The 17649-nt window shown below is 41.1% G+C and overlaps 1 protein-coding gene across 2 annotated transcripts in view; it reads right to left on the bottom strand.

The window, feature by feature from the left end:
* Positions 1-1154: 1154 nt before the first annotated feature.
* LOC115611973 (glypican-5-like) overlaps positions 1155-17649 on the bottom strand; it is a 331669-nt gene continuing 315174 nt past the window's right edge. For both annotated transcript variants that reach the window (XM_030495718.1, XM_030495717.1), the window contains one exon: positions 1155-4846. In XM_030495718.1, coding sequence (XP_030351578.1) covers positions 4644-4846 — 203 coding nt within the window. In that variant the 3' untranslated portion in view covers positions 1155-4643. The remainder of the gene's footprint in view (positions 4847-17649) is intronic.

Genomic DNA, 17649 nt, shown 5'->3' with positions numbered 1-17649 from the left:
AGAGACATGAGGAAAGCGTGTGTATCAGTTAATTCCCACTTAAAAAACGGGGATACTCCTTATCGATTCTCAATACAGGCTGAAACCCCTTTGACACCACGGTAGGTATGACACTTTGACTGTAAATTCAGCCAAACCTTAAATTCTGTTTAATGTGAAGAGTACAATTCAGGAACATAGGGACTCTCGATTTTTGTCCTACTCGGTATCTCACCTTAATGTGTGTTTCAGCTCCTTTCACTTGAAGAGATCTTGCTTAAACCTAATCATATGCAATATTGAGTAAGAATGGTTCAGTAAATCTGGGCAAAAAGGCTCATCTAAGATTAAAATGAAGTCTGTGCAGAACATCCATCAGGACAACATTGAGAAGACCCATGCAGGATTAGAGTCAAATTTAAAATTATGATGCACATTGCAGTCTTAGTAACAAAAGGAAATAGGGATATATTTAATACAGATCTGATTTAAGAGATGAAAGAGATGTGAATCTCATAGCCAGATACCCATGCACAGAGCCTCTGAAGCCAGTGCAGCTGGACATAATTATTTGTGTTGCCCTTATCAAGCTCTGACAGATATTTGTACCTCAAAAGGTTCATTACTGACTGAGAGATCTGAATCATAATTCCTTATGCAAGACAAAGTACCTGGCACACTAGAAGACAGGGCATAACACTGGCAATATGCAAGCCCGAAAAAACGTGCAAGGTTGCAAATGAGAGGCTGGATTCTGTAAAGCCCCTAAATTGCAAACAAAAAAAGTGCAATTCATAGCAGGTGTCTGTGAAGATGCCTGAAAATGCAGCCTCTAGATTCTGTGGTGCTCTTTGCCTGGCCTGCCTCCATGGTTTTACAGCTCTCCATTGGTTTGGAGAGGTGTAAAAGCCGCTTGAACATTAGCTGAGAACACTCGGCTCAGAGCCTCAGAAGAGGCAGCTGGAGGTTGCCATGCACTGGCACACTGCAGCCACACATGTGTTTGTCCACCCATGTTCATCCCTGATGCTTTCATAGCCAGGAAGGGGACTAGTGACACATGAACATCTATCTGGTGTAAGATAGAGCCCAAATAGCAGTGAAACACTCAGAACTGACAGTATGCCTATGGCAATTTTGTCTTATTTGGTAAGAAGCCTGCATCACTACCAAGAGGAAATTATAGACTGATTTTACTCACAAATGTATGACAGCAGTTACTTTCCAACGCTGGCATTCACAAATGCTGGCACAGCAAAATATGAGAAGAAAGTCATAGCAAAATAATAAACATTCAAAAAGCAATGGCTAAATACAATTCATAACTGTTAGGCAAAGCTACAGCAATGCTCTTCGACCAGTACCTTATTTTACACTGAGATTACATAGACAAGTTTAAAAGTATTTTGAATTTAGACTTGCCTCATTACATCGTAATTACAGTGTCCTGGATAACAAAGTAAGAGTTTGTAAAATAAGTATCCAATTCATCTGAAAAGAAATACTTCCTTTATCTGACACAGCCAGTTGGGTTTGCCTTTGCAGGTATATATTTGTTGTTTGATAGAAAGCACTTTTTTTTTTTTTTAATATATGTAAATGCAACCGATCCTGAGGAAAAAAAAAGTCATAAACCATCAGTAAAAATATACTGCATTGCCCCTTAAAGCTGCACCATTTTTGATGCACATTATGAACATATTTCATGCTGGTTTGACCAATACTCTTCTTACAGTGTAAAAGTATGTTAGTGTGAAATGTATTAATAGGCATGGAGTCCTCTGAAGTCTCTTCTCTCCGTCTGTAATGATTTGTGTCTGTTAAAACATTGGTTGAATCCCATGAAATGGGTTAATTCTATCTCCCCACAGTTTGAACTTGCTCTAGTTTTGTTACAGAAACTTTAAAAGGTTGTCTTGTTTCACTTGAGAGATGAATGCTGTGTTACACTAATACTTGCCAACCAAACCCCAAATTCAAACACTTGTTTTTTCAGAGGTTTTTGTTTAGCAAGATTATGACATTTAACAACAACAAATAAGCCCCTGGGTGAGTTATTCTATACCTGCCTATTGCAGGGCTTCTGCAACTTCCTCTGCTCCAGCAGCATACTAGGCTAGCTAATTACTGCTCTGAGCTAAAAGCACAAGACCTCTTACAGAAAGACCTCAAAAAGACACATGTAACTCTGGGTATTCAAGTTCCCTCTCTGCAGGTGAGAAGAACTGAAAAGTGCAAGCTGCACAGCTGAAATCTGGTAGTGTCAGAGCCCAGCCCTGAAACCCCAGCTCTATCCCTAAGGAATGCTGATGGCAACTTGTGTGCAAATGTGTGTACATTTGCCTGAACAATGACTAAGCATGTTCAGTGTGAGAATACTAAATAAGGGGTCAGGTTCACAAGCAACAGATTCACTTCTTTGCTTCAGTGAATTGCTTCAGTGAAGCCACAGTGATTGGTATTACGTGAGGAGCTGGTGGCAAGTGTTTGCACATGATGTGCATTTCAGTGTGTGCACAGGGACCAACCTGTCTAACAGCAGCCATCACAACTGATCCTTTAAGACTACAAGGAATTACGGTGTCCTTACACTGTACAAATGACATGACTTAAACACCTCCTCAGGTAAAAGTCCACTTTTCCAAAGGGCTCTGAAAATGAATAGAAGTGGTATTTGTAATTATCGTTCAATAGGACTGGTGCAGCTCACAAACCCTGGGAAACACAGGACAGCTATTTTAGTGTTTGGGGGAAAACTGGTTTTCACTGATATGACTGGAAAGCACTACTTAGGGATATTAATAGCCTTACCATTTTGAAAAATCAGAATTCAAATATAAAATATTTCATGTTAGTATCTTTCAACATCAAAATGGAAGTATCTTTTAGAAAACTTAGCTGCTGCCACTTCAGAGACACCGCTTGTGCAGCTTTATGTGTGTAAATACCATCTAAGAGCCTAAATTAAAAACAAAACTCAAGCCCCACCTTTGCAAACATAATTAAAACACAGACATGTTCACTAATACTATCTAAAAACATACAAGTGTCGTGAGTCTTTATTCACTTACTGTATGCTTGTTCTGTACTATTGCCACTTCCTATGGAGTAACGTCCAGTAGTAACACTGGCACATGGCACCTTCTCTGAGTCAGACTTTTATAATCAAAGTTGCCAATACAATGCCTGAGGTTGATAAGTAAGATACAGGGTTCTTCTTCTGAGTTATGTCAGTGGCTGTATAACTCTAAATACGAAAGAGATGTTTTACAAAAAAACAAAGGCAAGTGTTTTACATTAAATCTTATAAAACTGTACATAATAAAAGTCTACAACATGAAAACGGCCATTAAACTGTTGTGATAGTTACGAAATGTAGTAAATATAACAATGCTAATGTTTCATGTATTTATCATTAATCACTGTATTCATACAGTGCTGTTTGTATATATAAATATTCAATGGCACTGTAAACAGGTGTTGGAAAACACACATTTACTCTTAACCCATTAGAAGTTATTGTAGTACTTTTTAATCCAAAAGGTCAAAATGCATTAATGCATCATTGATTTAGAAAAATAGCCTTGTACTATGATGCACATTTTGACATTTTCTAGGGTAGCAATCAGGATGAAGCATAACAAAGAATGCCAGATTTCAGACTGGTTTACATTTACACCTACCATGACACAAAATTTTAAACATTAAATGTCATTAAATAATACACAGTTTATAAAACAGTTGATTTCAGAGATGCACAATACACAAAAATCTAGTTAGTGTCTAATGGGAGTTCCCAATAATTTATATCTCTGGGACCTTTATGAGAAATTTAAGTCTGTTTCTCTTTACCATCACGTAGGCAAAGTGAGTTTGAATTGAATTACCTTTTTCTTAGTCTGTACAGAGCTGCATTCAACTGGATAAAATATGCTTATTCATGTTTTCCACTGCTGGACATTCATCCAATAAGTCTTGAGCATATGCTTAAGCATCTGGTAATGGCATTTTGTGGGGCAAGGAAACTCACTATCTCTATCCCTCAGTAAACAAAGTGGTTCTAATTTTATCCATAGTTAAGGCAACTATACTGATATATTAGACACACCATATGCTTTTATGTTGCTGCCTACAATCTAAACGGTAAGAGCGAAAGGAAGTTTCAAACATGCTTTGATCTTCTTGACCACTCAGGAGTTTCATCAAGCTGGTGGAGAGTAAGTACTTCACTTTAACATGGTTTACAATGGCAGACATAGCTTTTTTGCTGTTCACTAGAAAAATAATGTATTGGCTTGAAATTGAAGACTGACCATTCACATAATTTATCAGAAAAATTAAACAAACCAACCCAGCCAGTCACATTCCAGCAAACAAAACTGAGAAAAACAGTAACACACACATACACAATTCCTGTGTTTTCAGTTATTCCCTCTGTACTTCCATCATTGCCTCTGTATTGTGGTGGGCTTTGTCAAAGCCTATCTTCAGACATTGTAAGTTGTGACACCTGGTATCTGCCAACTCCAGCATATTGTTTAATATTTATTCTAACATACCATATAAACTAGAAAGCCATTTAAATTCGTTTTCTGTTGGGTAAGGCTGTAGGTATAAATGACAGTGAACAGAAAGGCTTGTGCAGTGGCTGCAAGGCAACACAGCTACAGTGGATGATGCCACAGAACTGCTAGTGCTGTTAAAATAACAAGTGAGGAACTCGGGGCTGGATTGCTCCCATTTCCAGTTACACTGTGTTTAGAGGATGACTTGACAGTGCTTGTGGTGGTTGTGCTGTCAATCTTTTTCACAGTTGGTTTTGGTTCGTTTCTGTTTTCTGGATGGGTTTTCTTGTCCTTGAGTATATCTGAAAAAATGAAAGTAAATGTAAAATTAATCACGCATCTTTTAAATCGTGGCTTAAAGTTCTGTCTGGTGTGGGAACGCGTTATACACTAGTCTGAATAACTGAACTGTGTATGGAGAGTGATGGGGCACTTGTATTCATGTTTTAGTTGGACCCAGGCTGTATCCTCCGCACCCACTGTTCTGCTCAACAGTCTTCCCTGACTGGCCTGCTCTACTTCTCTACGTCTAGACACATCCTGAGCAGAATAACAGGTATTCTGCATTGCAGTGGCTGCTCTCTTGCAAGAAGTACCTTCAGTTTCAACTGGGATGGGAACTAGCTCATGCTTGAAAACATAATGTTAGGATTGAGTGCTTCTGTAACGTGCCCCAGTGAAACACCCATCAAGTTGCTGAGTTGCGGCAGGAGACCAGAAAGCACACTGATTTAATGTAACAGTCAACTTCCCAGCTTCCTTCTGCTTTTTATGCCCTACCCTTAACCCCCCAAAAAGTGGCTACAGAGAGAAAATACTTCAAATTTTTTATTGTTTTTCATAGCAAGTACAAGGATTTTTGGTTTTCAAAGTATGGAACAATATCACCGGGGCTTTCTTCTCCCCACAGATGCATTCTGGGGCAATATCGAGCATCTTTCATATAAAAGATCAATAGGAAAGTAGTAGTAGTCTTTTATTGCAAAACCATGGATTTTTTTTAAATGAGAAAATGACTGATAAGGGTCTCCAGTTATCTTGCTGTTCCCAAGCTATTTGCAAGTATTATTGAGGTCATATTGCCCTTCAACCCTCTCATTGGCACTGTGTGTGTATGTGAGATAAAATCACCATTTCACCTGATGATGATTTTACAGCCAGTCTGTAAAAGCATACCCAAATGCCTGGCAAAACCCTCAAATTCCTACCTAGAAGAATTTATAAATTAACAATAATTGTTCAGGTCCAACCTTAAAGGATTTGTGATACTATTGAATGCAGTGCACACACACCAGAAAGCAAAAGGCATAGATTTGTAATGCAGATTAAACAACAGTCCAATCTTAAAATAAAAACTCTGAATCAGAGAAGCAAGTTCCTGGCAGAAACTGGAAAGATGGAAAGTATTCCAGAAATGTAAATGCAATCTGAGATCATTGTCTGCATGTCAGTAGCTCTGAACAACCATCAATAAACTCACTTGATAATAAAAATGAGCTGCTGTATTGGGAAAGCACACATTGTTCTTTTGCCAGTGTAAGCTGTAAAAGAAATACAATGAATTCTTCCATTTTATCATAATATCAACATTAATCCCAGAGGAACCTGGAATTCCTACACCTGACTCTAGGGTGACTGCAGAGAAGGGACTGGAAAGGTGATCAGTGGGACAGGGGTAGTCAGACACTGTGCGTAAAATTCATGATGGCAAAATGCGGACATAGCTCCTCTCCAACTTACAATGGAGCTAACAGAAAAGGGGGAACAAACATACTCTACACGTTTAGAAAATATCAGTATTCTGAGGACACTTAAAAGTAAAATGGACAACCTTCAGACTGTCATTAAAGTAAATTAAGAATAAATCATGGAAATAGGTGTATTCTGACACTGCCGAGACTCCTTTCCATCACTGTCATTCTCCTTTCCCACTGCGGTAAAGGCACTATTTCTCTGCTGCCTCTTATATCATCTCAGCCTGCTGACTTCAGCTCTCTGGGGCCAGCTGATTAAATTAAGACCTCACTCAGGTAAATCTGTTCCCCTCTTTCAGTTGCCCACGTCCAGCATTGTAACTTGATTGGCATCTATAAATCGGGCAGACTGAAATGTATTAATTCGTTGATTTTCTTAATATTGACTTAACCAAAAATTTAAGGTAAGAGATAATGCTATCAGAGAGGCTGCTGCTTTTTAAAAGCTTTCCTCTCAGTGACTGCTTAATGCCCTACATAACGTGTTAAATAATACATTAGAAAACTCTGCCTTTATCCTTTCCACGGGAAGGACTACATTCGGAATCCTCTTTCTGCCTTCACAGCACAGGATCTTCTGGCGCTATTCATGGCCAATTCTAATTTGGGATTTAATTGTGCAAAACTGGCATTTTCTTTAAAATGGGCTGTTTTCTCTCTTCTTAAAAATAAAGTACCCTCAGTCCTAATTCAGCTCAAGATCTTGTTCAATCCTATATTTAGTTTTTAAAGCACAAATTCCATCAGTGTAAAGATTTCATATTTTATTCCAGTTTCCTCAGTCGTCCTTACTCACTGGAGGGTTTTGCGTACTCACTCCAGGGTTTTGGCTGAGAGACTTCGAGTTAAATGAGTTTTTCCTCTTAAATCTTTTCCTCAGAGATACCTATGTTCAGTCTACTACTGACATTCAAAAGGAAGAAAAACAGTGAGCATGCTGAAAGAAAAAGAAGTGTCAATGTGAAGACTAGCACTGAAAGGAAACTCCAGTCTCAACGAAGCAAACCCCAGATGTTCAATACCCATGAATCAAGCCCCAGTGTATGACTTCATCAAACCAAACAAACCAACCCCACAACTTTGGTTTGTTGTAGTATTTACCTTCTGCATTTTAAAGGCTTTATGGTTCCCAGTTAAAAGCTTTCTCCATCGCTAGAAACCTTTTTCCCCATCATCAGTCACTCTCTCCTTTTCAGAAATCATAGAATCACAGAATGGTTTGGGTTGAAGGGACCTTAAAGCTCATTCAGTTCCAATCCCCAGTAATACATGTGCTGCTCAAACAACACTGAACTTCTCAAATACCTACATGGATCAATGCTATTCCTCAGAGAGACTAGCTTAGGATAAACAGGAGTGTCAAAACTGTCACTGTCATCTAATTTGGGAACAGGAAACCCTCAAGCGAGGGCTGCGCATATGTCTTTCAAACACATTTGGTGAGTCGCACATTGAAGCACACCTCAATCTTAGGCAGGAATGATACAGGGGTAAAAAACCACAACTGTTATCCTTCTAGTTTATGGCCAGGTTATCTGACACAAGTTCAAGTCTTATTAGCACCCCAGCTGGTCGTGCCCCCTCCTTAGGCTAAATGACTTGCAGTTTGCTACTGATAGGGATTACCAAAGATGTAACTTTGGTGTACTTGCATGCTATTGTTCGCTAATGAACAGTATCCGCAAGGTTACTGTTAATGTCTGTCAAGGTTTCCTATTGTCCTGCCAAGGGATGAACAAGTTCATCTACTTGACACAAACCCCTTTCCATTTTGGTCCTTTTCTTGACCTGACTTGAGCTCAGTGAATGCAAATGATGAGGGTGATGAGAGTCTTTCCCTGCAGAGACTTGCCACTGCTACTGCGCCCTCCTCATCTCCTGTCTGAATCACGCTCAGCACTGTCTCCACTGACCTGAAGGGTAAATGCAAGGACTCCCTAGACAGGCTGCTGCTGCTGCCAACAGGGGAAGAGAAAGTACTGCTGGAGCAAAGGAAAAGGCAGGAAGGGAAGGGTGGTTGAATGGGCTGATCTCCCACTGAGAGAAGCTGGATTAGTTTTGGGGAAGCCTGAGTTTGAGCTGGCCCAGTGCCTTCCAGAATAAGGGGAGGCTGTTTATTTCTGCTTTGCCACATTAATTACGTGAAGTTTGGGGGTTGGAACTATATGATCTTTAAAGTCTGTTCCAACCCAAACCATTCCAGGATTCTACTAAGTCAGACCTATCCATTTCTTCCTAGACTTTCATGCAAACACTGTGCTTTGAAAAGACAGAGTGTCAGTATCTACGACAGCAAATGAATGCCTCTGTCTTGACTGCCTCATCATGGTTGTGATGATCCTCATAATGCAGGTCTCAAGCAAACTGGACAGTACTTGCATTTACTCTCCACATCGCACCTCAGTTGCTTGATAAATTTCACTGCGATCACAAGCATGGTTTTGGCTGACAGCTTCATAAGAAAATTAAAACGAGGTGCAACTTGGTGGAACAGGCTCTTAAATTACAGTAGATGCTGCAGTGTTATTATTAGCTTTTTATCACCTCTGGTAGCAAAAGCTGAAATTACTTTTACATATTCAAAAGAAGGAGCTCTGAAATTGCAAAACAATGCTGTCACCATAAAACGTACCAACCATTTCCAAATAATCTATTATCCTGACATTAAAGCCAGCACTAATTATTTCCAGTTACAGCTGCAGCAGACAAATGGGAACAGGAATGCTGTGGAAATGGGAATGTGAGAACTCCCTAACTGTGATAACTCGAGATGCAATTCTCCAAATTCTGGAACCAGTTATTGTCTGCTACATAATACTAGTCAGTAAAAGGCAGGTGTAATAAATCCCTTTTGGAGCCAGAAGAAGGGAGTAATTACCAGCTCTGCAGCCTTCCGTGTACATACCGTTCTACCCCTTTCTGTTTCAGCCTGAGAATATGGTGTCTGTCTAAGCCTTCTCCCCATGCACCTTCTCATGGGAACTTGGCCTTAGGGGGAAGAAATCTTTAACAGAAAAGGGAAGGACTGCAGAGTCAAAGAGACAACTGCACAGGTCACCCTCCTCACTTAACCACGGAGCTGCATTAGGTTTAGGCCAGTCTCTCCACAAGTCTCACACGACAAGATTATGAAGGTTAACTGGTGTGTTCCACCCTGGTTCTGTGATCTTTCCATTTCTCTTTTTAAGGAGTGTGTGACTTGAAGTTGGCCTTGGGGGATACTCATAAATTGGGACTAGGACTATCTATGTCCAGTTTTTAATTCTGCATTAAACTCTGTGTGATCTTTGGCAGACCAGATTTCTCCGTGTAGGCCAGCGAGAGAACTACTCTATTTCCTGCATATTTTGCACATTCTGGGTGTAATTTCTTCAGGCTGAGACTCACCATATCCACTCTCCTCAAGAAATAACATTGGCTGGAGCTTCCAGGAACTACTGTTATTAAAAGAACAGTCAAATGCAACAAAGAAAAAGATGCAATAAAGAACAGTCAGGAGCAACTGTGAGACAGTTTGAGATGTCGGGTGCCTGGAAGCCACACTTTCATGAAATGGCAGCTCCTTCCCACATTCCCAAACAATCTTTTTGTCTGTATACATTTGAATGCAAAATATACATATAGAGAATAGGGCATTATCTCTAAGGAAACCTATCACTGTATTTGTTTGGCTTTTGATATACAACTGCAATAGCAAACCCTTCATGAATTTCAGGAGCCACAATAAGACTGTATTAGATCTGAGGGCTAAAAAGTAAATCCACATGTGTAACTGCCTCAGCTCCTGCCATGGAAAATGTCAAGATAGCACAATCCATCTTTTCCTTGGGAAGAAATAACCTAACTTAACCAGCCTCCTATGATTCAGCAGTAGTTCCATTAATCAGTCAGTCATTTGCAAGAAAAGGTTTTGTCATTTTGTTTATATTAGTATGGGGCTTATTCAAATACAGACAAGCTGAAAGTATAAGCTTAAAACATGCCAAACATCTTTTACATTTCCTGGAAACATCTGTTTTCAGTCTAGTCCTAGGCACATGTTTGTGGTTGCATGTTTCAGCTTGTTTAGTTTGCCAGATACCTTGTACATACTGCAGCACAGCTGACATGATATCCTGAAACACAGCATGGAAGTATCTGTAAAACATGATGTTCCCAGTAAATCTGTTGAACTTTCACTGGAACTTTCTTGTAATGAGAGAAACGACAAAAAAAGCTCTGTGACAGCCTTCTGCCATCGCTGCATGGTGCAGCTAATTAGTTAAGTTTAGAAATTCTCTACATGCCTCACTGGTGATATCCAGAAGACTGAGCGCAATCCCGATACCGCGTGCCTCACATGCTCTAAACTCCTATTAAACTTAATGGGAGTTTTGGGGGGATGCGAGGAATGCAGCATTGACCTTTATGGTTAAAGATGAATGTGTACTCTAGACTTCAAAGATTAGGTGCCCCTGCCAGCCTGGAGTGTGCAAGCGATCAGCATGCCAAGTGCCGAAGGCATCTGCTAAATATCACACCACAGCTCAAAGCTGTAATTAAGAAAAATATAAACTGGCTCAAGGAAGAAAAATACAAGTAATAATTGAAAATGCTCTGGCTGTTGCTTTTGTCCTGATGATCTCATTAGTTTTGGTTACAGAAACAGTTCTCACATTGGCTGATGTGGGACATGCTTTGCGCTCTTATTCTACCCACATCTTTCCCAGTTAACATTTATTGCTCAATACAAAGGTCAAATCGAAGGCTTAATTAAATTGTATATGGGGAAACTATAAACTTATTTTGGAAGGGAGTACAAAAGCATTTAAAGCCATCCCAACTCCTCTCCCCCCCCCAGACACTCCTTAATTTCTCAAGAAGAAAAAGAGCATGTGTTGTTGGCACCCTCTCCCTTAAGGGGAAACTGCACCTTTTCTTGCTTGAAAATTTACATGTTACAAATATTCATAAGCTGCTAATTGTATTTGCAATTGACATTTGTAACGAGGATTTTAATCTAGCTCTGCAGTTCCAAACAGACAAACTCCATTCTGTAAAAAGACGGGATACGATCTTACACTAGCAGCAATGTAAATTCAACTTACAGCAAGGATTTGAACTTCATCTGCTGAACTTTAAACAGAGATTGTACCACCCAAATAAATACTATTACTCAGCCAACATGCTTAAAGTTAGGCATACGTCTGCCAGCCCTGAAGCCTAAAACTGAAAAGCAGCATCTCAGCTGAACAAACTCGCAGGTCATGTATAAGCCCCATTAACAGTTTCTCCATGCCGTAAGATCATATAGCTTGAGAGGAAGGTCAGGTTTGAGTATGCTACAATCTATGCAGCAACAATCCCCAAGAAAGCGTAGGTTTCCATGTGACAAGTTAGCTGCTGGAGAGGGCATAACAACTCTCTAGGTTTTTCAGTTTCCAGCTCCCAAAGCCCTATACAGCTTCCTAGTTTCTGCAGCTGACTGTGCACGCAAGCCCCAGGGAGCTGAGAGCTCCACAGCCCTTGAGGCACTGCGATGGAGGTGGAGGATGACCTGCAGGTCTCCTCTCCTCTGCCAGGCTTGCAGGATCACACTAAATGGTAAGAGAACAGGTAGACCTCTGCCAACTAGTAGTAGCTAAAATGCGTACCAGTGATAGATGGTATCTAGGTTCAGATCCTTCCTGTGGGTGATTTAGAAGGGCTGCTTCAATCCAGGTCCCTCATGCCCTATCCAGTCACAAAAGCTATGCAGAGACAGGTCTCTCAGCCTCTGCCATGTTGCTACACGCTCTAACTACCTGGGGTCTACCCTGCGAACAAACTGGCGCAAAATACACTGGGAAGAACTACTCAAATTAAGCAATAGGGTGTCAGCAGAAAGCAAAGAGACGACCAAAACTGCTCTGTGCCACTGAGTGAGGTCTCTTCTTGCCTCCACAAGGAGATAGATGCCAGTGAGGAGTGGGAAGACAAACTGCTATCTGCTTAGGAAGCCATAGTCTCACGTTTTAACATAAGCAGGTGTCCTATCTGTAAGGAGTGGACAGGAGAAAGTAAACCACAGCAGGGCTCCCCTCCCACCAAAGCTCTCTGTGCCGCAGGGCAGAGCCCTGTTTCTCACAGCTGCCTTTGTGAGGCAGGATACTCTCAACACACACACTTCAGGCAGCCTGACTAAATCCCTGAATCTAATACCCACAAACAAGACACAGAAAAGCAATCCCGAACATCTCTAAAAGACATCTGAAAGGTTCTTTTCATCCTGCAAACATGCTGCTCTTGTAATTCCTCATGCTTTAAAAGCCAGTCACATTCTTCCTGTTATTCCCACTGCTCCCCAAAAAACTTGGGCAGACATGATTCCTGCTGCAAGATTTTGAAGTCACCAGATCCCAATGGCTGTGGTGAGGATTTAAAATGTTTCCTGTATTTCTGTCATTTCTTGAGCACAGACAGAACCTTATACTAAAAATCTTCTAAAGAGGCTGTAATAGAATATAATCATAACTGATGTTTAATTATAAAATAAACACTGAAATCACCTCAAATCTTCCTATCATCTGATTTATTTTAATCTAGATGACAAAAAGGATTAGCTATAATGCCAAAAGTCCTTAGATCTATCAGTAAAAAACATCTGTTTATTGAATCTTTCCAGTATTTAATTTCTGTCAGAACTGAAATAAAAAGAAACTGTGGCAAGATATTATCCTGGATTGATCATTTTGGACTTAATATCAAGAGCAGTAAAGGAAAACATCACAGCATTAGACTTGCTTCACCTCTGATATGGGAAGCTTAAATTAGTCTTTTCTCCCGCTCTTGTTTGGCAACGACTCAGCACGCATATCCTCTATTTCACATTGCTAGGTTTATCCGGCCAGCCAGAACCCAGCTCTATCACTGCTGACAGTTACTGACGGAGGGGATGATTAGAGCCATCACTCTGCTGAATATCTGTAGCAAGAAGAACATGTTTCATGTGAAAATACCAAATGGCTTAAAAGCATTATCTTACTGGTAGCGTGCAGGGAAACTGATGAACTTTATCACATTCAGCAGGATGATGAATACCCAAATCAACACAAATGGAAAGGAGATATACAACCAGGCTAAAAACCAAACTTTTCTAATAAAATGTCTTACAAAATGAAGCACCATCCATTAGCTTATGTATAAGACTGTGCTCAGTCAGTGTTCAGGCTCTCGAGCAAGTTAAAAGAAGGAAATTCCTGTTTGGAGCTGGCAATGATCTCATTCCCCAATTCTGTTCTGGGAGGGTTTCAACTGCTCCTTCTAGTTTTTATAGGAGACACCTACACCAAAACCACCAGGCCTGAATGTAGCTAGTCTGCTAACAGTGTGGTACATAACATTGTTATGTACCTTTTTCAGGGTAACAACACTGCTAAACTTTACATTGGCCAGGGTTCTCCCACTTAGCCATGTGGGAAAAGTACTCCCCACAACACACACATCGGATAGAAACTCCTTGAGGTATTAACTCCATCATGAGAGTGATAGAACACCATTTTGATAGTGATGAACATTGTACTCGAACTCAGAGTTCTGCAACTTTCAGCTGGCTTCTCTCTACACTGATGTGCTCAAGCTTGACCGCCCAGGTGAGACGAGTGACAAAGCCCATGCAGCTCCCAAAGCCCTTCTCTAGGCATCCACAGCACCTCTTCAGTGATTTGTGCTGAGTGGGGTGGAATCAGAAAGTGTATCAGTTTTTAAAGAGGAAGGAGTTGGAGAGCATGGAAGCAGCAAACTAGTGGAGAGCAATGGGAGACTCCACATCAGGCAAATGAATGAACTCGAATGAATACATAAAGGACCAGCTCTACTTGTTTCTATTCACAGAAGTGGCACAGACGTACACAAAGCAATTCTTAGGTGACTGAGCATGTGGCTTGATCTCTGTGTGTTTCCACCCAGCCAAAGAAGCTTTGACAGGCGCTCAGCCTAGGCTTCGTGAGTTATCAGTTATTGCCAATTTCTTTCTGTCATAAGAGCTCCAACAAAGGGAAAAACCTGCTGGAAGTTCATGAGAGCTGACACCATGTGCTGCGATGGATCTGTGGCACTGCTACGGTCTATTATGCAAATATACATCAGTGGACTTTGTAACACATAAATTATGTAAATGCCCATTTAGAGAGACTTCAAAATGCAGATAGCTTGCCTGATGTTTGAAGACAGTTAACATCTCTGACATGAACCTGTACTCAAAGCCTGCTGCACTAACAGCCTGTGGATGTCTAGGCCTACCAAACCTTATTTTGCATGCAGATTCAATCTTGGTATGATGGACTTACGCTGTCCATATCACTGACACCAGAGATTTTATGAGCCACTTCAATTTACTATTGTAGCAGTGCTCCAAAAGATCCGATCAGGGATTCAGGTGTGCACTTGTTCATGTGGGATTACAAAGAGTTCTTCTTTTTAATTAAGACTTTGGATTTTAATTGACACATGACAAAGATCTACATGTCTGCAAGAAACCACATGGCTCATTCTCCTGCAGGCTAAGGGTTTGAGTCCTGGTTCTTGATCATAGAATCACAGAATTCTAGAAGGGTTTGGGTTGGAAGGGACCTTAAAGCTCATCCAGGTCCAACCCCCAGCCACGGGCAGGGACACCTTCCACTAGAGCAGGTTGCTCCAAGCCCCTGTGTCCAACCTGGCCTTGAACACTGCCAGGGATGGGGCAGCCACAGCTTCGCTGGGCACCCTGTGCCAGCGCCTCAGCACCCTCACAGGGAAGAACTTCTGCCTAATGTCTAATCTCAATCTCCCCTCTGTCAGGTTAAAGCCATTCCCCCTTGTCCTGTCCCTACAGGTCCTTGTCAAAAGCCCCTCTCCAGATTTCTTGTCAGCCCCTTTAGGCACTGGAGCTGCTCTAAGGTCTCCCCTTAAGGAGCCTTCTCTTCTCCAGGCTGCACCAGCCCAGCTCTCTCAGCCTGGCTCCAGAGCAGAGCTGCTCCAGCCCTCGCAGCATCTCCGTGGCCTCCTCTGGACTCGCTCCAACAGCTCCACGTCTCTCTTGTGTTGGAGGCCCCAGCGCTGAACTTATTTTCCTTAATTCCAAAGTTTGCTACAATTCTAGAAAGTTATGAAAATATTTTGTCTGAAGGTAAATGCTCACATGAATAAACTCATGTTTGCACTGAGGTCCTGGGTGAGACCTGAGTCAAAGCCAAAATGTAACCAGCACAGACAAACAGGACTTTGGGCTTGATTGTGAGGTTACGCCACAAGCTCTACACAATGGGTACAGATCAATTCCTCGGGGTGTTTAGTGCTTGTTAGGAAGCCTGGGCTCCCTCGGGATTTAAATCAAGCAATTACACCTATTTTATTTAATATTTTTTATACATATATATTCAGAGTCTGCTAAACATCTTGGATTGTTCTCAGTGGGCTCATTCCTGGCATCTGAGATCTCACAAAATCTAGACTAAGCAATATATCCTTTGCTAGGAAAGAAAACATCACAGAGCATCTACTTGGGTAAAGAATGTGGAGAAACTAGGTTTTCAGGAGTACTAAACTCAGCATCTCTTGGACTTCATTAAATTCTTGTTTAACTTGAGTTGAGATGGGTGAAATTAACCTTTATACCTCAACAGCACTCCTCCTATTTGAAGCAATTGAATCAAAGTAGCTTACCAAGGGCATCTTTCTACTTTCTAACTTCAAAGAGCATTTATTCAGAGATAGCATATGAGGATCATATAATTGGAGGCAGCTGATGGAGAAAGGGCTGCATACTGAGCTGGCTGGGGGGAAAAATACCTAATTTAAGGATAGATTAGAGATCTGAAGCAAAGTTCATAAAGACTGGTGTGTTACAAAGCAGAAGTAATAGCTTCCCACACTGGCCAAGACAGTGCAAGGTGAATGGATGAGTCTTTCTAATCACCGCTGGCTGAGTAGTATTCCCTGAACTGTGAACCTGTTCCTGTAAAAACCACAGAGCTCAGAAGACAATTTTCAACTGTTCAGTTTTCTTTGTTAGCCTGTTTAGGCTCTTCAGGACATGGACGATAATTTGTGTGATTCTACCATAGCTAAGCATCACAGGGTCATGATCTTGACTGAGGCATTCATATGCCACTATCAATAATGGGAAGACATACACCTTCACAATTAAAGGACAGCGAAGAACAAGAGTGGACATTTTTGATGTAACTGAAGCCCAACATTTACTGGTATTCTGTACAGTTACCAAGTTCCAGCCATTTAGTTGTAGTCAAACCTTAAACTTGAAGCCACACAGATTTAAAGCCATCTAGTTGCAAATTTAGATTAAAAACATTAAAAATAATGACAAGAGATAGGACTAATCATTTCATTGAACCTTCTCCAAGTGATCTGTGTTGGGATATGCACTAACACCATCCCTCTATTCCTGACTTGGTGACTTCAAGCAATACAGGCTAATGACATCTTCAAAGCTTACAGCAAGTCACGACAGGCTCTTGTGACAGGAAACAGAGACACTCCTGTGGTATGTCACCAAGCAGTAAGACCCCATAAGTTCTCACATGGCTATTCCATAAAGCAGAAGATATTGTGAGATGAGACCTGGCAACACCCAGAGCATTTATTTCTAGCTACAGTATGGGAGAAGAAAAGGCAGGAGGAGAGACAATGTCCTATATATTTCTCTGCAAAACAATATTGCACCTCACTGAATATCAAAAGGCAGTTTAGTTCTGCCATTGACGCTAAATGAAAAAACACTGTTTAAATGAAGAAAACATAGTTTTCTTGTAAAATACCAATCCTTGTTCGTGAAGGGATTACTGTGGAGAAAAAAAAAAGTCCCTTGTACACAGACTGATGCTCAACCTCTACCTCCCACCAATTCCCACCAGTTTTCATTACAAATAAAATAGAAGCAAATTGCTTAACTTATAAATAATAATCCTCACACCAAGGTGAGTTTGAAACTGAACTGGAAGAAGTGCCTGAGGTTTGCTTTGGACTTTATTACTAACCAGTTCCCCAGGGATGTTTTTTCGCAACAGGTTGTGCTGAAAACTGAGCATCTGTCAGAGCATCTGAAAACACAGAAATAACTTTACCAGACTGTCTGCAAGTAATGACTCAGTGTGGCAGAGCATGGGCAGGCCACGCACAGCTCCACAAGGCAGCCCCTATTTAGCCAGGCAGGAAGAGGAGAAATACAGCGTGGTGGGATGGGGGATACGGTGACAGCCAAGAGAGCAGAACCTCCATTTGCATTGAAGCTGGACATAAAGGGCCACAAGAAGGGCTTGTCACCAGTGAAAGGGCAACTACGAAAAGCATCTACCCACTGATAAATGAGACAGGGTGACAGAGGACACAGG

Source organism: Strigops habroptila, chromosome 8 (assembly GCF_004027225.2).
Source record: "Strigops habroptila isolate Jane chromosome 8, bStrHab1.2.pri, whole genome shotgun sequence".
NCBI lineage: Eukaryota > Metazoa > Chordata > Aves > Psittaciformes > Psittacidae > Strigops > Strigops habroptila.
Note: the sequence above shows the minus strand (reverse complement) of the source record. Positions and strands in the feature narration are given on the sequence as shown.